This window comes from Mus pahari, chromosome 20 (genome assembly GCF_900095145.1).
Source record: "Mus pahari chromosome 20, PAHARI_EIJ_v1.1, whole genome shotgun sequence".
In the NCBI taxonomy this organism is placed as follows: Eukaryota; Metazoa; Chordata; class Mammalia; order Rodentia; family Muridae; genus Mus; species Mus pahari.
This window is the reverse complement of record NC_034609.1, coordinates 18946805-18966854: the sequence shown is the minus strand read 5'-3', so window position 1 is coordinate 18966854 and position 20050 is coordinate 18946805. Positions and strand designations below refer to the sequence as shown.

General features: G+C 50.8%; 1 protein-coding gene across 1 annotated transcript; it reads right to left on the bottom strand.

Moving 5' to 3' along the window:
• Window positions 1–1025: 1025 nt before the first annotated feature.
• On the bottom strand, window positions 1026–11215 carry Cx3cl1 (C-X3-C motif chemokine ligand 1). The gene is made up of 3 exons (XM_021220631.2): window positions 11032–11215; window positions 5299–5419; window positions 1026–3890 (listed from the first exon to the last, which is right to left on the bottom strand). Exons 1-3 carry the CDS (start codon window positions 11099–11101, stop codon window positions 2894–2896), a joined length of 1188 nt encoding a protein of 395 aa, XP_021076290.1. The 5' UTR covers window positions 11102–11215; the 3' UTR covers window positions 1026–2893.
• Window positions 11216–20050: the final 8835 nt, after the last annotated feature.

Here is a 20050-nt window from a genome sequence, read left to right as displayed (position 1 = left end):
GAGCAACTCAGACAATGTGTCAAAACAACACATCAAGAAGAGAGCAGAGGGTGCAGAGGTCAGGAGTACGGCGCTTTGCCTAGCAAGCCTGAGGCCTGGGGTTTTAGCCCTATTCAAAAGGAAAACCAAACAAACTAACAAACAAAAACCCAGCTAAGTCACTGATAGCGAAGTAAACCCCAACTCTAACACATCACAGTGAGGAAAAAAAAGTCCGTTTTAGAATTCATGAAAGATTGTATACCATAGGCTGGACCTGACCTGAGATAACCCTGTGCTGTTTTCTTTCTTTTCATTGTTGTCTTGTTTTGTTGCTGTTGCTGTTGTTGTTTCAAGACAGGATTTCTCTGTATAGCCCTGGCTGTCCTGGAACTCACTCTGTAAACCAGGCTGGCCTCGAACTCAGAAATCCGCCTGCCTCTGCCTCCCAAGTACTGGGATTAAAGGCGTGCGCCACCACTGCCCGGCCCCTGTGCTGTTTTCAACCTGCACAACTGTACGTTGGAACTCTAATGATGTATACTGAAAAGCGGAAGGGCCGCTGAGCGGCTTACACTTGGGTAGGAGCTTCCTGGTTTCTTGAGAAGAGCTAGTTAGTCCCTCTTCGTCTTTATATGAGTCAGGAATGAGTAGAGACTGTGTAGAGGAAAATATGGACATCATATAAGGGACAGTAACATCAGGGTGGTGGCTTCTGGACACTGAGTAGGACCCATAGGGATCCCAAGTCTTGGCAGACCAAGAGACCAGTCACACCCACCTGCATAGAGGCCCAGAGAGGTGAAAGGTACCGGGTCACCATTACACACACAGAGGTAGCACTGGGCCAGGCCAGGGCCCAGTTCTCCTCATCCCCATCTGCAGGGCCTTCTGGGAAAATCTCTGCCCCTGATGCAAATGAGTTAGAGACCCGGGTCTCAGAACTTGTCCCCCTCTCCTCTTCCATTCCCCACTCTCCCCACCCCACCCCCACCCCGCCGAGGCCTACCCCAGAGAAAAGTTCCCTGATTTAATTCACAAGACTTTAAAATTTTATTAGTAAAATACAAAATGGCACAGACATTGGTAATGATGCTTGGAAAAAAAAAAAAAAACCTAAAAGATCAACCAACTCCTTTCAAAGTCCTCCTCAGATTGTTACGGCCCACATTCTGCTTGGGGAGGGAGGAACCAAAAAAATCTGACAATAGGTGTCCCAACCCACCGAAGGAGCCAGGATATAGTGCACTCGGGCTGCTGAGGCTCAGGCCTACAACTGGTACTGTGGAGCCAGACCAGAGCCGCCCACAGGCTTCCCAGGAGGAGGGTCAACAAGGGGCTGGCTTCCTCACTCTCAGGAGCCAACTGTTCCGAGCTTCCACCTATCAAGGAGTGAGTCACTGGCTTCTGGGTGAAGCCCGCCCCTGGGAGGCTCCGAAGATGTCGAAGGTGTCGAAGGTGACGAAGGTGACGGAGTTGGAACTATTCAGAGCAGGGTGGGGAGAACTGTCCCCGAGGGGCGTGGCCTGCCGGCTCTGCTCCGCTGGGGTGCTGCTCAGCTGCTCCTCGCTTCAACAGTCACTTGGTGCCCAGGGCAGAGTCCCTTCCAGAAAATGTCACGGGGCTCTTGGAGAATGCTATAGGAGTTCTGGCCCTGCCTGGAGCGGGGCAAAGGTGAGTCCTTGGCGTGAACAGTGCTCTCAGAGCTAGGAAAGGACCCTGGCAGCCTTTGTATGATCTGGACTATTCAAGTACACACACGCACAAGTCCCTACACTGAAATTGGGTGTGTGGCCACTCCAGGGGTTTACCCTGGATTCTCTGCCTCCCAGGGGCTCGTCCTAATCTTCCCTCTGTGGTTTGTTCTTCAGGCAGGGCAGACCTGTGACTGTCACATTGGTGCATGGGGGAGGGGTGCCTAGTGAGAGTACAGGGGAAGCCTTCTGAGTTGGCCTCTGTTCCTGCAAGTCCCCAACTCAGCCTCCGTTGGGGGGGGGGGCTACAGGGTAGGATCTGCACTCTCAAGCCACCCCTTAGAGTCCCAGGGTACAAAAGCCTCAGTCCAGTGGAATGGCAGTGACTATCAATGTTGATAAGGGCTGGGGTTGCATCCAGGGGTAGGGACAAGGATCTCAGAGAAAGTGATGATGTCAGGGCCATATGTTATTGCCAGCTCTGGGCCACGTTTCTTTCCTTTTACAGGTGGGGGCACTTTGTGGTGCCAGTAGCTGAGTGGGGACCGGACCCTTCCTTCAGACACAGCATGCCTTCACAGCACATCCAAGTCTGGGGAGGAACACTTTAAACCCTCGCGCAAGGTCGTCTCCCTTCCCGGGGAGAGCTCCAGAAAACACAGCATTAACCTCATGCAAGAAAAGACACAACGCGGTGTTGATGGTGATGGTGGTGCGCTCTGTACAGGGTATGGGAGACATAGGGCAGATAGCACCGCAGCTGGCCGGGGAGGAGAAGGGCTGGCGACTGCAGCAAAGCCAGGAGACACAAGGAGGTCAGGGGGACAGGCAGATAGGCCTGGCCTGCTGCTTTCGCGAGATGGGTGGACCACGGTGCGCACGGGAAACAGGTGTCGTCGCAGGGGCTGGGAAGCCAATAAATAATTGTTCACTCGAGTTGGGATGGCAAGGGCCCCTCTAACCAGCCAGCAGCAGAGGCTTCTTTCAAATATAGGGGAGCTGGAAGGTCACCTGCTCTGCGATAAGTGAATAGTGGTCTAGGGTGGCCTCCAGGGCCACAACTCGGGGGGGGGGGTTGGATGGAGCCCACGGCCCCTGGAGGATCCAGCTTCTCCATTCCCATTTCCCCAGCGTGGATGAAGGTGGGTATGAGGATGGGGGGGGGGTCCCCAGACAGCTGTCCGAATCACACTCTGGACACAGGCAGGCAGGCAGGCAGCTCACACTGGCACCAGGACATATGAGTTACTGCCACAGCTACGGGGGACGTAGCGGAGGCCTTCTACCATCTCCCCCGCCATTTTGCGGGGACAGCCCTGGAGGCTCTGGTAAGCAAACATGGCCACACCTAGGCAGAAGAGAAGACCAAGGAAAGCCAGTAGCCCCACTGCCTGCCTCCGGGTGGCTGCCTGGGTGTCCGGGACAGGAGTGATAAGCACACTCAGTTTCTGGGGATCTGCAGTGGCGTGGATGGGTTCCTCTATCTTAGGAGCCTGGCTGCCTGAGGCCACCAGCTCTGGGCTGGGGGTCTCTTCAGAGGAGATGGGAGCCACTGAGGGGTGGACTGTGTTGTCAGGCCTCCTGTCCTGGAAAATATCAGTATGAACTGGGTTTATCTCCTCAGACCCTAGAGACTTCTCTGGACTGGGGTCCTGTCCCTGGACCCATGGGGGCTGGCCTTCAGACCCAACATTCTCCTCTGGGGTTGAAGGTGAAGTAGTGGACACCTGAGGAGATAGGGCTGTAGTGGAGGGGGACTCAGTAGCTTTTTCCTCAGCCCAGGGGCTAGATCCAGATTGGTAGACAGCAGGACTAGGCCAAATGGTGGTCGAGATGGCAGCCGCCTCAAAACCTCCAGTGCTCTGAGGTTTGGCTGTAAGGCCTGCATCCTGAACCTTGGAAGTTGAGGGAGATGATCCGGTCACTGATGCCGGTGGCTCTTGGGAAGTCCCCATGGGCCCCCGGGCCTCCTGGGAAATAGTAGTCAGCTCCAAAGCAAGGTCTTCCAATGTGGCGGATTCAGGCTTTGTCAGGGCAGATGGGGACAGTCCCCTGGTGGCCAAGGTGATCCCAGGTGTCACATGGTCCACCTGCTTCTCAAACTTGCCCCCGTTTTTAGTCAGGGCAGCGGTCTGGTGATCCAGGTGCCTCATGGCGTCTTGGACCCATTTCTCCTTTGGGTCAGCACAGAAGTGTCTGTGCTGTCTCGTCTCCAGGCTATAAGGAAAACAGGGGGGTTAGTGATGCCCAGATTCTAGACAGCCAGGCTGCTGAGGTGTGGGGTACTGCTCGCATGCTCTGTGGGCAAGCTGGCCTGGCTTGCTAGCCTGAGGTTTGGGGCCCACTCTATCCCCTATGTCTCCTAGACCTCCCTCGACTGAGAAGTAAATGCCTGTGGTCTGGAGGGGAACCCTCCACCTCAGATGAACTGTGGCATTCAGCATTCAGTCTGAGGGACTTCCCCTTTCAAAACCAGGAAAGTCTCAGGCAAATGGACATCCTACTTTTGTGATATTGTTAAGCAAAATAAAGGGTAAACTATCTAGAGAAAGTGCCCGTGTCAGAGCAGGGATTGTAAGATTTAGAAATAACCGCAGTGTTAACCGCATCTCTGCTATCAAGGTAAGGAAGGGGCTCTGGGCTCTGAGTGTGGTTTCTGTCTAGAGCTTCCCATGAGGCTCCATGACTGCTTTGCCCTAACAGCAGCTCAGAGCTGACTGGAGCCCATACTCCATGCTACAGCCTCTGCAGCTCATATACACCCTGCAGGGCAGCCACTAGGCTAATACCCTTTAACAGGTGGGGAAATGAGGCTGACAGACAAAGTGTGCCCAACTGGGGCATTCTGGGAAGCTGTAGCACTCCCAAGGGTTCCAGGTTCCCTCTTCTACTTTCTCTAGAAGAGAGAGGCAAGCATTTGGGGGTGGGGTAATCTGGAAGAAGCAATCCTTGCTGGGGGAGCAGAGCGAGCAGGCAGGAATGCACTTTGAACCCTACTCCTTGAGGGAGGGACCTAGGGGACAGGAAACGCTGGACTTCCGCCAGCAGAGCCTGAGTTTAAAAGGACACTGATCATTTCCTGCACGGCTGAGGCTGCTCAAGGGGCCACCATCGGTGCTGGGGAAGGGACTTGGGACTGAGCAAATGGGCAGTATGCACCACGTGCCCCAGAAGGAACAAGGGACCAAACTGGCCAGGCAGAAAATGACTGACTGGGCCTGTTTCCTCCCCAGAGGCTCTGAGGGCCCTGCTCTTCTGTCACTTGGTGATGGCCATCATTGTGTCTTCCAAGTGGTTAGCCAATCATTTTAGCTCCTCCATCTCCTCCCACCCTGCTGCTACCCCTATCCTGGATATGCCAGACTCCATAAGTCGGCCACTTCCCTCAATCTCCCCCATGGGATCTAGTGGGCTGAGGGGAGGCTCCATCCTGAGTGCTGCCATCCAGGAAGCCATTTCCCACCTCTGATGTTTACCGCTGATCTTAAGGTCAGCGAGGCAGCCTGTGGGCCTGGAACAAGGCCCACACTTGCTAGGGCCTTTGGCAGGAAGCCCAGGGTAAGGAGGGGGAGAGGGAGGACTGGGATGTCCCAGGGCCTCCGGGGGTCGAAAGAGGGATACCTACACAATGGCACGCTTGCCGCAGGACTCCTGATTCAGCTGATAGTGGATGAGCAAAGCCACTGGGATTCGTGAGGTCATCTTGTCGCACTTGATGATGCATTTCGTCATGCCGAGGTGCTGACCTGGGTCCACAGAGGCTGGCAGTCAGTAGGACCCTTGGGCATCTGGTGCCCCATACCCATTTCAGCTTCTGGAGGCTAACCTCCCAAGCCAGAGCCCACATCTGACCCAACCCTTGATAACCTGCCGCAAGGGCCTCAGCTTCTGGGATTGTTTTGGGCTGACAAAAATAAACCTTTACTTATAAATCTCATTTTGCCTGGTATCTAGGAAGCCTTTAGTTTTGCTATTTATTATTATTATTATTATTATTATTATTATTATTATTTTAAGACAGGGTCTCTATGTAGCTCTGGCTATCCTGGTACTCATTAAGACGATCAGACTGGCCTTGAACTCACCAAGATCTGCTTGCCTCTGCCTCCCAAGTGCTGGGATTGAAGGTGTGGGCCACAACTCCTGGCCTGGAAACGTTTAATTTTTAAAATGAAGTCATAGCAGAGGAGAGGAATCTAAGGGAGATGTGATGGAGTGGTCCCACTCTTCAGGCCCTGTCCCACCCCCATGGCCTTATCTTCCTTGCCCATCCCTGTCTTGTGCTCAGTTAAGTCAAGCGCTTAGCCATCACCCTACACACGCATCCTTCTCCTCCACACACATGTGATCAGGTGCATGGAACAGGTAAGGTTCTGTGTTGAACAGGAGAGCTCACCTCCCTGGGAAGTGAGTGAGTGTCTGCTGAGCAGGTTCCCCTGTGTTCTGCAGAATGAGTTTGGGATAAGGAGTTCAGGAGAAAAGGTGGGGGCAAGGGCATGCAGATAGCTACGTAGTGGAAGCCCCTGGGCAGGGATTTCTGTGAGTGGATAAACCTAGTTATTTGACATGAACATTTTTTGCATTCTGTTTCTATCAGACTGCGTTGTCTAAACCAGTGGTTCTTAACCTACCCAATGCTGCCACCTTTGATACAGTTCCTCACATGGTGGTGACCCCTGACCATGAAATTATTTTTGTTGCTACTTCATAACTGTAATTTTGCTGCTGTTATGGATTGTAATGCAGACCATTACTGCTTGCAGAGCTGTGAGGTCTGATAGGTGGGTGGTCTTAGACGACCCCTACGAAAGGGTCACTTGACCTCCAAGACATCACAACCCATGGGTGAGAACCTCTGATCTAAATCTCCAGCAGAGTGTCCTATCATCTGCTCCACTCATGGAAAATGGTGTGTGTGTGTGTGTGTGTGTGTGTGTGTGTGTGTGTGTTTGTGTGTGTAGAGCTTGGGTTCTGGATCTGAGTAAAGGCTATGTCGAACATCTAGGACCCAGACTCTCCAGGAAGTAGCCTGGAGTGAGCTGACTCAGCTTTTAGAACTTGGGAGCCTAATTGCTCTTCAGCTCCATAAAACACACTGCTTGTGCATAATACTTACGCACATATGGATGTGCGTGCAAACATGCTCCATCTCGTCAAGAATGACCAACGGATGGAGCTCAGGGATACAGTGGCATGCATGAGTTTGTGCTCAGCACAACCCCTAAAAAAGGAACTAGCAAAAGCCAGCACACACCTAGGCTTTCTAACCAACTCCGTGCCCCATCACCTCCTGGCCCTGGGTCACCTCACCTTGTGGGAAAGGAAGCTTGGGCTGCAGGTCTGAGCTGGGTCATCAAGACCAGTCCTGACCGCATTGAATTACAGTGCTGTCTTCTCTCCCCTAAGAACTAGGATATGAAAGTCACGGTTCAGGGCTGGGGAGATGGTTCAGTAGCTAAAGTTATTTGCCACACCAGCTTGAGGACCTGGGTTTGATTCCCCAGAACCTATGTAAAAAAACCATTCTTGGTAGTGTGTGTTAGTAATCCCAACACTGGAGAAGCAGAGATTAGGCGGATCCGTGGGGCTCACTGGCCAGTCAGGAGTGACCAATCACTGAGCTCCAGATCCCAGGAAAGAAACTGTCTTAAAAAAACAAGGTGGGTGGTTCCTGAGGAACTACACTAGGATTGATCTCTGCTGCCCCCAGACTCCCTCGCCCCCCTCCATTCCCCAGTAGACCTAAGAATAGCTCAGCTGTGTCCCCCCCCCCCTTCCTAAGTCCCCGGTGGCCGCTCCTGCATCGGTCTGGCAGATACCTTCCTGGAAAAACCTGGGATGATCTGAGATGGGAGGCTGTGTGGCGAGGAAGACCCCCGACTAGGGTAGAGAAGGCTATTACTGCTCAGAACTTGGTTCTACCAGGATGGCTCCATCACTGAGAGAAGCCTTTCCCTTCTTCAGACCTAATTTCTCATTTCTAGAAAGGGAGGCAGCGCTTCTGTGCAGCGCTTCTGCGCTACTGTCCACGAAATGAGTTGAAGGATTAGAGATCCATTGTGTCTGCCCCACTGTGTTTCTCACCGATGGCCACAACCTGGGCACTCAGTAAAAACTCATAAAAGAAGTAATATTTCAGTCTACTTGTCTTCCTTTAGATATATCCGCCCACCCGCTCTTCCATCTATGTGCCCATTTATTTATCCATTCATCCATCTGGCCATCCATCCATCCACCCAGCTTCCTATCCTCCTACTTGCCTCCTTTCTCCCAGCTACCTTCTTGTTCCTACTCATCCTCCCCCATCCATCTACCCACCCTACCCTACTTGCCCACCTGTCCATCTGTCACCCTTTCAAAGTCTCACCCACCCGTCGATTTCTTTTCACGCACTGCCTGTTACTAATCCACTCATCAGTCATCCATGCATGCATCCAACCATCCGCGCATCCATCCATCCACGCATCCATGCCTGCATGCATCCATCCATCCACCCAGTCACACACATGTCTATCCATGTATCCATCCATCCATCCATCCATCCACCCATCCATCCATTTCCTAAGTCAGCCAGAACTGGCTTGAATGGGAGTTGGGGTGTAAATGGGTCCTGTCTCAGTCTTCAGAGGGGGTCCTGGACCTATGGGCAGGTAAGATATAAATGATGAGGAGGAGGGTTGAGCACCTACTGTATTTCAGATCCTGTGTTCAGCACACACACATCTGCTCAATAAGAGCAGTAGTAAGTAAGAGAATTAATAAAACTCCCAATCCCTGCGAAGGGCACACGGCTATCCTCTTCTTACAGATGGATGCAGAAGCTGGAGACCAGAGGGTTCCGCCGCTTGCCACTGTAAGCACCGACTACTGTTTGTGGCAGAGCAGGTTTTCTCCCTAGATGCTACAGTTGCATAACCCTGGCAAAGTCCCACATTCTGGCCATTCACAAACACCCTAGGATTTACAGGGATGAGAGATAGCTTTCAAATGTGAGGAGTAATCAGGGGAGACTTCCTGGAGGAAGTATGCTTCCGGTTGTCCCTTAAGGACTGCTAAGACACACTGGGTGGGCCCTGGGACAGTTTTTCTCAATGGCCGCACTGTTCACATTTTGGACCTGCTCATTATTTTTTTTTTTTTGTGGGGGGGCTGACGCTGTGCACTCTACACCAGGAGCTGAAAATATTAGAACATTTGTAATAATAATAATAATAATAATAATAATAATAATATCTCTGGAAATTGCCAAATATCCCCTGGGAGGACATCACCCTATAGAAAAGCTCATCCATTCCCCAATCTTCTTCCCACAGATAATGTCAACATCATGTAGGCATGGAACAGCACATTTCTCATAGGCCCCTCCCAGGAGGCTGAGGCAGGAGGACAGCAACATGGAAAGACCCTGCCTCAAAAACAAAACATAAACCAAGCAAACGACACAAGTTAAGCCACCCCCTCCCTTCCTGTGATTTTTCTTTCTAATAGACCAAATGGCTTACTGGTTTATTTTTGTGTACTGCAGCCAAATTTCAGCACCCTGAGAGCTGGGCTCCGTGGCTCCTTTATTCCCTGCTGTGGTCCTAGCACCCAGAAATGCGCTTGTCACACAGCAGGTGTTCGGCTTGCGTTTGCCAAATGAATGGACGAGATGCATGCAGAGGTGCTTAATGGTATATAAAACCTCGACCAACAGAGAAGTTGGGGGGGAGCTTCTAATTAAATCCATGGGGCCCTGGATCTGACTGACACTGGAGCTGTCCGCCTCTGCCCCCCTCCACCCCCACTGAGGGAGGGGGAAGCAGGCTGGAACAGCTGAAAGCAGATCTTTTTTCCCCCCTTTTCTCTTTCTTGCTGAGATTTGAGTGGGAGTGAATGCGTCAGTGCTGGAGAGCAAGCAGCCTTCCCTGCTCCAACTTGCATTTGCAGGTTTGTTACATAAAGCGCTAAGCGCTCGATCGCCTGACACAGCCCTGCAGACCCACATTTGGGGACTGACGCAGATGCCCTGCACCAGCCTGCAGCAGCCCTAAAGCCCGAGACCCCCCCCACCCCACCCCTGCTGAGGGAGCTCGAGGGTGAACCCAGCTGAATACCTCATTCAAGGGAAGAAGAAACTGAGGTTCACTGTGGTTGCATCACCCTCACTGTCTACTGGCAAAGCCAGCAACCACGATTAGGGTCCTCAGACAGCAAACGTTCTGGGTTTTCTTTTCAACCTTGCCTAGGATTTCCCTATAAGCTTAGGGAAAATAACAGCCACCACCATGACCACATGCACTTTCCAAAATGCCTCCTTAGACACTGGAGCCTTCTCACCGGTGAGACGATGAATGCTACAGCAGTTGGGAACAGAGAAGTCAAGACCCTGCTCCCCTGACACACAGGGAGGTGATGGCAAAGCAAACTCTTATTTCTACTTCCCAGGCTTGAGGGCCAGGGCTCAGACAGCAGAAAGGCAGGCACAGTTTTATCCCACCACCCCCAACTCCCACCCACTCACCCACCCAGCTCCCCGTGGCACTGGTGATTTAGTTCCATGGAGATATCCTGGAAGCTGGGGGTTGGCTCTAATTTTTCCAGTTTCACTGTGTGCCCTAAGGCAGAGTGCCACCTTCTCTGAGCGACAACAACGACAACCTGCTAATTTAGCCTGGCTAAATAGCTTCCCTCCGCCATCCCTGAGGATGGAGCTCTAGAGGTTAAAGGAGGTGGAATGGTCAACAGAGAGGGTGGGCAAGGCCGTTGGTCTCTCCTTCATTAAGTCCCTGGGCATCACTCTCTCCTGCCCTGCATACTGGCTGAGCATCCTCAGACAGATCTCTATCTCTAGCTCTCCATCTTTCCTATGTCCCTAGGAATGTCTACACCTGATATACCAGGTAGTGGCTTCCAGGAAGCAAGTCTACGAAAACAAAATATTTTCTAAGCTGGGTTTGGAGGAAGTGGCGAGGATGATGGGGGGAGACACAGGCAGAGAGACAAGCTGCACTCCAGTACTAGAGACAAGCTCCATCCGTGAGCCGCAGTGACCTTGACCTTAACTGTTTCTGGGGGCCTGGAACGACAGGGCAGGGGAAAGACCTTGGCCCCGGGCCAGAACTTAAACAGGTTATAGTTAACCTCAGTAGGAAGAACCACCTCTTGTCCGTCAGCCAGGAGCCTGCTCAGGTTTCTCCCAGCCCTCGCTCTCCTCCCCACACACCGCCTGCCTCCCACAGACCCTCCGAGGTGTCTCTCCGACTCCCACCCCAGTAGCCACTGGGATGGCTGGGACTCGCAGGGGCCCATTTTCCCCAGGGAGATGCGGTCTGCATACCCTTCCTTTCTTCCCCAGGTAGGGTCGAGACCCACTCACCCGCCAGCAGAGTACACAGATGAAAGAACGCGGCCAGGCGCAGCAGCCACGCGAGCGGCGAGGGAGCCATGGCTGGAGTGCAGGAATTCAAGGGGCCAGGAGGCCGGGCCGCGTCGCAGCTCCTAGTAGTCACTCCTCGCTGCTGGTCTCGGTTGCTTTTTATAATGGGCTGGCAGCCTCCGCCCCCGGCGCCCGCAGTAGGAGGCGGTGGGAGGGGAGAGGAAGAGCCTGTAGCTGCGGCTGGATTCCTCCCAGGTTGCCAGGGAACCAGTTGCACCCCTGCTCCGGGCTCCGCTGCGGGAGCGGCGCCGCGGGAACCTGGTGGGTTAGCAGGGTTACCTTCCCTGGAGAACCTAGATCTTGTCTAAGCCGGACACTGAGCCAGAGACGTGCAGAGCGCTGGTCCCCGTCAGGCCGGATCTACTAAGCTCTTTCTTGATCTGGGGGCAGATGGGGTCTTTCTCCCATGTGATACAGAACCCCCAGCAACGACCCCTTAAAACTCCCAGATACATTTCAGCCAATGCATCCGCTGGACTCAACACCGAGTCTGGCGAACAGTTTCCTGAAACATAGATCCAGTCCTGCCTTCTATGGACAGGTGGGGAAACAGGCCCAGAGAAGGGAGAGACCATTCCAAATCACACAAAGCTTCACTTGATAAACTTACCAAGACCACAGAGGAGAAGCCAGGGCTGCTGAGGACATGAAGGGAACACGGGACATGAAGGGAACACGGGCCTCCAGGCCTCCTTAGCTATTGTGTGCCCCCTCTACCCATGACCGGCTCTGCCTTCTGCCAGCTTCCGAAACAGCACAGCCACGAACTTGTCTTCGGAGCTAAGGGTCTCTTGGCTCTTCCTGGACCCTAGTGCAGAGCCTTAGAGAGGTCCTGCCTCCCTCCAGACTGTACAAGGCAAGTCTGGCTAACCCAGTTTCCGGTTCTGATCTTCCAGAAGCTTTCTCAATGAGACCAGGCAAGACCTAGCAGCAAGGCTTGGGTACTGCACACAACCTGACTTCCCGGAAGACAGGGAGTACAATTCTGGGAGTCTAGAAAAGTCAGTTAGAACCTCCCCAGCCTCGGGCTGGGAGTGAATTGCGCTCTTTTTGGGTTGCCAGCCAGAAGGAAAAACCAGTTTGTGTAGAAAACTGTCCCAGGCTAAGGCGCCAGCTGGACCATAGCCAGCCAGGTCCAGACTGCAGAGGCTGCAGCTGCCGCCCCGGAAGACCTCGTGCTCTTTCCTGCTATCATCCACTGTAGCAGGGCTGGCACCTGGGGTGGGTACTGATAGTGTTGATGGTGGCTGTCCTGGCAGGGATCAATATCCACTGAGGCCCAGAGAACCTGCCCTCACCTGGCCAGATAAGAAGCCAGGAAGCCTCACTTCACAGTTGGAGAGACTTAAGAAGTGATAAAAATGGAGGGCTGGGCCAGGTAGGGTACCTCATGTTTGTAATCCCAGCACTGAAGAGGTGGAGGAAGGATCGTCTAAAGTTCAAGTCTAGCCTGGGCTACATAGTGTTGTCCAGCCTGGCTAGAACAAAAACAAAAACCCCAAACCAGAGAAACAAAACCTAGAAGTCTAGGTTTCTTTGTGCCCGTAAGAAGAGGTGGGGGAGAGAGAGACCAGAGGCAAAGGGAGAGAGAGAAGAGAGAGGAGAAGACAGGGGCAGGTAGGGGAATCCAAGGAGGATTATGGGAAATCAACACTTACATATTTAAAGGGAAAGGATCTGGGAATGGAAACTTGGAATCCCTGACTGGAGGGTGTGCTCCAGAGTAGAATTTGGAGGGCAAGGAGATGGTTTGCAGGATGCAAGCCTGGCTCTAGAGTTATTGTGAAATGTTTGGATTCTGTAAAATTAGGAAGGAGGCACTAACTTACTCTGAACCAGGCACTCTCTAATAATGTTTCCCATGGTGCTGGGGGGGGGGGGTTAGCTCAGCTGTACAGCACTCACCTGGCATGCCAAAAGCCTGGAGTCTATCCCCAGCTAAACAAAACTTAATGGAATTCCATGATTAACCCACGTAGTCATGATAACAAACCCAGGGTATAAGACTAACATCCATCGCTGTGGTGGACTGCTTTATGGATGGGGCAGCTGAAGATAACCGGGGAGGAAGTCAAGAAGGATGGGATGACCAGCTAGCTGTCTCTTGGGTCTGAGTCACCACCCACTGGCAAGGAACCATTTGATAAGCAAGTGTCTGAATTAAGAAGGTAAAAACAGCTTTACTCTAACTTGCTCAGCTCCAGGGAGCATTCCGTTCTCCTTCCAGACCCAGCTTCTCGCCTACAAATGGTTGGTCCCACCCATCTCATCCAGGTTTCAAGAAGTTGGGATGATGAGTTGTTGAGATGCGGTTTGGACACAGTAGCCAGGCTTTCAGGCCCATTGACCCAATTCAAGCTCAACTCTGCCCTTCCTAAAGGCCCCACTTGGGCAGGTTACTAATGCTCCTTGTACTGCAGTATTTCTGTCTGTACTATGCTGAGGTGGTTTGAATTTTGGCCCCCATCTACTCTTGTGTTTGAGTTCTTGGCCCATGGGGAGCAGCACTCTTAGTGGGTGTGGTCTTGTTGGAGGAGGCGTGTCACTGTGGAGGTGGGCTTTGAGGTCTCCTACACTCCAGCTCTGCCCAGTGTGGAGTCAGGGTCTCCTCCTGGCTGCCTGCAGATCAGTCTCCTTCTGCTGCCTCCTGATCAAAATGTAGAACTCCTGGCCCCTCCAGCATCCCGTCTGCCTGCATGCTGCCATGCTTCCCACCATGACGATAGCGGGCCAAACCTCTAAAAACGGTGAGCTAGCCCCAAATAGATGTCTGCCTTTATAAGAGTTGTCTTGGTCACGGTGTCTCTTCACAGCAATGGAACCCAAACTAAGACAGATGCTAATGGCCACCACTGCAAGTCCCCGGGGGAAGTGAATGAAACTGAGGGCTTTCTCGATGCCCAGCACAAAAGACTGTGCTAGTGTTTACAAATCCCTTGTGTGTGCCTGGGGCTGTGGTAAGACAACGAGACTCAGGGTCGAGCAAGTAAGCCATAATTCTTGGCCTCAGTGAGCCTCAGCTCAGTAACAGGAGGAAGGTCCAAGGCCTCCCCAGGACTCTCAAACTGTGGGCCTGAGGCAGGAAATTAGAGAACAGTAAGGTGGCAGTGTAGCTCAGTATACCAGTGCTTGGCTGGCATACATGAGGGCCCGGGTTCCATCCCAGACTATGAAAATAATAAGAAAGGAAGGAGAGGATGGGACCGGGGTGTGGTTTATTTTGTAGCCTACTTGCTGAGCTTGTGCAAAGCCCTGGCTTCCATCACCAGCAACACACAAAAATGAGTACGCTGGCTCACACCCCTGAACCTAGGGCTTGGGAGGTGGAAGCAGAAGGATTCGAATTCAAGACCACCAGCAGCTACACAGCCTGTGATATAAGAGATCCAGTCTCAAAAGACAAAGAAGAAAATGGAGGAGGAGGAGGAGGAAAAAGAGGAGGAGGAGGAGGGAGAGGAGGAGGCAGAGGAGGAAGAGGTGGAGGTGGGCTTTGAGGATGGATCGGCAGGTGAATGAGTTGAAGGAGAAGAAAAAAATAAAAAGAAAAGAGAAAGGGAGGAGAGAGGGATGAATTCTTTGCCCAAAGCAAGGCAAAGCAAGTCTGGCCCCTCAACCATTCTTTGAAACCTTCCAAACAATACAGAAGAGAGAGTGACAGAAAGCATTTTCATATTTTAACCTCCAAGATTCAATGCTCAACATTTTTCATATTTGCTTTATCTTTTTTTGTTTGTTTGTTTGTTTGTTTTGTTTTCTTAGCCAAACTATTGCAAAAAGAGTTTCTGGCCCCTTGACATTTTGCCTCTAGTAGGTCAGGGTGCATCTTCATTTTCATTCATAAGTATGCAACAATTATAATTCTTCCACCTCACAGAAACAACAGTAACTCGCCTATGTCATGCAACACTCAGTTCACATTCCAATTTGTCCCCAAATGTATTCTTCTTTCTCCTTCTCTACCTCAAATCCTTCCCTCCCTCCCTCCCTCCCTCCCTCCCTCTTTCCCTCCCCCTTCCTTCCCACCCTTCTTTCTTCTTTTCTTTCTTTGTTTCTTTGTTTTTTTTTTTAAAAATCTTTCTTCTTTCTTTATTTTAGGATTTATTTTTACTCCTGTGCATGTTTGCGTGTGTGCCACCTGTGCGCAGGTGCCTGCTGAGCCCAGGAAAGAGCATGGAATCCTAGGGAGAAAGGGCTACAGGCGGTTGTGAGCTGTGGGCGGTGGGTGCTGGGAAGTGAACCCAGGTCCTCTGCCAGAGCATCATGCCTTTGTGCCACCTCTCCAGCCCTTCTTTACCTTTCCTTCTCCTTTCCTTCCCTCCAGCCCCCTTCAGCCTCTCTTTAACAGGATCTCCATAGGTAGCCCTTGGTAGGCCTTGAACTCGGAACCCGCCTGTTTCGACTTTACCCGTGCTGGGTTGTCCAGGCTTGAGTCACAGCTGGCAACACCTGCTTTTTTTTTTTTTTTTTTTTTTTTAATCCTTCTTGAATTAGACTATCATCTAATCTTGGGCATTGCATACAGTTATTTTCTTGTACACGTTGATACTTGTAGACCACTCGCTCATATTTATTTTTATGACATTGACCTTTCAAAGAGTCAAGAGCATTGTTTGTACAAAGCTCTCATCCTAACTTATCCAGTTACTTCCTTATGAGTCATCTCATTTTTCCCTTATCCTGTGTGCTTCCTATAAACCAGAGCTTTAACGAACATGTTGGATGAGACCCAGAATACACATCCAAGGCAAGACACTAGTAAGCCTGAGAACCGTGTGTGAGCAGGGCGCTCACTTTGCCTTTTGTCGGAAGAGATGGATTGGCAGGTGAATGAGTTGATTTTGTTGTAGGAGTACTATTGTGACTCACAAACTTTGGGACCTGCCCTAGTCCCACAATATGCAACATACACACAGGCAGGTTTGTTTATTTATTTGTTCCTTCCTTTATTTATCCTTCACTGGTGTAGTCCAGGCTGGTCTAGAATTTACTACACAATTCAGGCTAGCCTTGAGTTTGAGAGCCTTCTACCTGTGCATCTCATGTGTGCAGGTCACCAGGCTCACAGGCAGTGTTCTAACCAAACTCTCCAGAGGGGCGGGGGGAGCCTAGTTGAGATGAAGGTGCTGGTCCCTTTGATAACAAGAGGGGATGTCTGTACCAGTGGCTCTGAGGAAGGGAAGCTGCAGTTGTACCATGACCTAGTGTTGACAGAGGAAAGCTGGAGTGTATGGTGGGGAATGGGGGGTGGGCGACTTCAAGCTAAGGATGATTAGGGAAGCAATTTTAATGATATTCCACATCGTTATTCAGTGGAGTGTTTTTTGAGAAGGGGAGCAGATTCTCATGTAGCCCAGGCTGTCTTTGAACTCCTCAACCTCCTGCCTCTATCTCATGAATGTTGAGCTGCCAGGCATGTTCCACCAGGCTCTAGAACTTTATGTACGAGAGATAGCACCCAGGGCTGTGGACATGCTAGGCATGCACTCTGCCAACGGAGCCAAAACCCGGGACCACCAGGCATCACTCAAAACAACAGACAGTACTTGTAGTTCTTGCTGCTGCTGTTGATGTCATTACTGTTTCTTTTTGCATGTTGAATGCTGTTGACATATTAAGCATGAAGATGGGTTGGCAAAATTGACATACAGCTTCAGGGATGTGGAAGGGAAGTTTGCACAGCACTTAAGTTAACCATCAACAGCAGATGGGCAGTATGCAGAGATACTACAGTATGCAGAGAGTGGTAGGCAGAGAGTAAGTGTGGGAATACCGAGCAAAGGGGTTGTCTGTTGGTTTGTATACGCTCGGCACAGGGAGAGGCACTATTAGAGGGTGTAGCCCTGTTGGAGTAAATGTCTCACTGTGGGCGTGGGCTTTAAGACCCTCATTCTTGCTGCCTGGAAGTCGATATTCTTGCCAGCAGCCTTCAGATGAAGATGTGGAACTCTCAGCTCTTCCTGCACCATGCCTGCCTGGATGCTGCCATGTTCCTACCTGGATGATAGTGGACTGAACCTCTGAACTTTTAAGCCAGCCCCGATTAAGTGTTGTTTCTATAAGAAGAGTTCTTGGTCGTGGTGTCTGTGCACAGCAATGAAAACCCTAAGACAGATGCTGTTTCTGGGGGTCCTCTTAGAGCCTACTAAATTAGCAGGGACACTAGCAACCCAGGAATCAGAAAGAAACTGGCTTAGCAGATAGAGGAGATAGAATCCCCTGCCACCCTCCCAAAAAAAACAACAACCCCCCCACAAAACTTTAACAAGACATTAGAATTCCTTGAGGGTCTCCAAAACCGATAACTCTAGGGTCTTAGGTATGGGCTGTGTTTAACAGCTTCCCTGGTAAACAGAATAAATAGCCAGATTTAAACATCCTCGAGCTGTGTGGTGTTTACCTTCTGTGTGCTTGCCTAGGAAAGGCCGTGTTTTCCTTCATATTTTATGTGGCACCTGGGGCTGAGTGAAGCCTGAGATCTAGGGAGATGAGACTACATACCCTACCCATAAGCCCACCACTTCTCCAGCTAGCCAGCAAGCACAGGTAACCCAAGTATAAATATAAATCGAACCTGCGATATCAGGTGTGCTGTACACTTAGGTAAAAACTGCTTTTGGCCCACAGACCACGGCCTTGCACTGTTGTTTGTTTTTTCTCTTTAAAGTCACATCCCCAGCACCATATAGATTAAGTCTTCTTCTTTTTTTTTTTTTTTTTTTGGTTTTTTCGAGACAAGGTTTCTCTGTGTAGTCCTGGCTACCCTGGAACTCACTTTGTAGACCAGGCTGGCCTCGAACTCAGAAATCCGCCTGCTTCTGCCTCCTGAGTGCTGGGATTAAAGGCATGCGCCACCATCGCCCAGCATAGATTAAGTCTTAAAGGTTTTTTTCCATCAACAAACGCATGAGGTACTTTCCTTAACTCTGTATTGACATGGAGAGCTGGGGAGAGTAAAAACCCACCGAGTGCTGTCCCTTGGAGCTGTAAAGAGCTTTGAGAAGCAACCCCAGCATAGTGTTCAAGTTCCTGGCTTTAGTGAACAAGGACATCCAGGATACAGAGTCTCAGCTTAGAAACACTCAAGACAAAACAGCCAGTGTCTACAGAGTCTAAACAAAACGCTACAGGAGATGGAGTGTGGTCTGTGGAGGCCCACACCATAATCTCAGCACTTAGGGAGCAGCGGCAGGAGGAGAGGGAGTTCGAGACTGGCCTCGGATGCATAGCAAGACCCTGTGTCACACAGAAATCGAAAGCATATTTTAGGCTACCAGGTTCCCATCCAAAGCCTGTAATTTGGGAAGAAAAAAATCATCCTTTCTTTGCTCAGAAGATCACAGGCAACTTCTTAGAAGTTGTGTTTAGCCAGGCGGTGGTGGCGCACACCTTTAATCCCAGCACTTGGGAGGCAGAGACAGGCAGATTTCTGAGTTCGAGGCCAGCCTGGTCTAAAGAGTTAGTTCCAGGACAGCCAGGGCTACACAGAGAAACCCTGTCTCAAAAAAGAAAAACAAACAAACAAACAAAAGAAGTTGTGTTTATTGTAGTCCCAACCAACACGTGACTGTCTCCTAAAAAATATGTGGCTAAATGCTACAAAGTCCCATCATCGTCCTGAGAAATGGAATTTTTTTCATATCAAACTACTTTATGACATCTTAAATAACAGTACAATGTAATATAGTGCCTAGCTTGCATGCAGCCTCCTTGCGGTACGCTGACTTTAAGATTAAGAGCAAAGGTGGAAAGGGCACAGGTACAGAGAGCTCTGCAGTCATTTGGTGGAAAGAGAAGGGGCTTCACTGTATTCTATTTGCCAGGCCCAGACCTACCATACAGTCACAGCGCAGGCTTGTATGGAACTCTCTCCGCTGTAGAAAACAGAATGGCGTAGCCACTTCTGCTTCTATGAGGGGTGCGGGACACACACAGGCAGAGGGGAGGACCCACAGAACACTGCTGTCCAATTGCTGCTGCTAAACATGGCTCGAGATGAAAGCCACAAAGACGTGCATGGTGTTGAGATGGTCTTCCTTGGCTGTGGAAGGCTGTTCTATGGAGGCAGGCTTCCAGGAAGCGACAGAGGCAAAAAACAAAGCCAGGAACAAGACTGTTCGCTGACGGGTCAGGGGCTGCCTGAGCGCTGGCTGGTTCTCTCTCTTTGGGGGGCAGGCATGGAGGAAAGAGTTTATCTGGCTTACACTTTTACATCTGTAGTCTACCTCTGAAGGAGTAGGGACAGGAACGCAAACAAGGCAGGAACCCGGAGGCAGGAGCTGATGCAGAGGTCATGGTGGGTTGCTGTTTACTGTTGCTCCCTCTGGCTTTCTCAGCCCACCCTGTTTGATTGTTGTTTTTCTCCCTTTTATTGGAAATAGATTTATTTATTTATTTATTTATTTATTTATTTATTTATTTATTTATTTATTTATTTATTTTGGTTTTTCGAGACAGGGTTTCTCTGTGTAGTCCTGGCTCTCCTGGAACTCACTCTGTAGACCAGGCTGGCCTCGAACTCAGAAATCCGCCTGCCTCTGCCTCCCAAGTGCTGGTATTAAAAGCGTGCGCCACCACGCCCGGCTATAGATTTTTTTTTACATAATATATCTAGATCACAGTTGCTACTCCCTCTACTTTTCCCAGTTCCTTCCCATCTCCCCTGCCAGCCCTTCCTTTCTGTTTCTCATGTGAAAAGAACAAGCTGCTAAGAGATAATATTAAAACATAATACAGTAAATAAGAAGAAAACAAATATGATCACATCAAATTTGGACAGGACAAGCCAAGAGAAGGAAAAGAACCCAAGAGAAGGAATAAGAATCAGAGGCCCGCTGGGCATGGTGGCACATGCCTTCAATCCCAGCACTTGGGAGGCAGAGGCAGGCGAATTTCTGAGTTCGAGGCCAGCCTGGTCTACAGCGTGAGTTCCAGGACAGCCAGGACTATACAGAGAAACCCT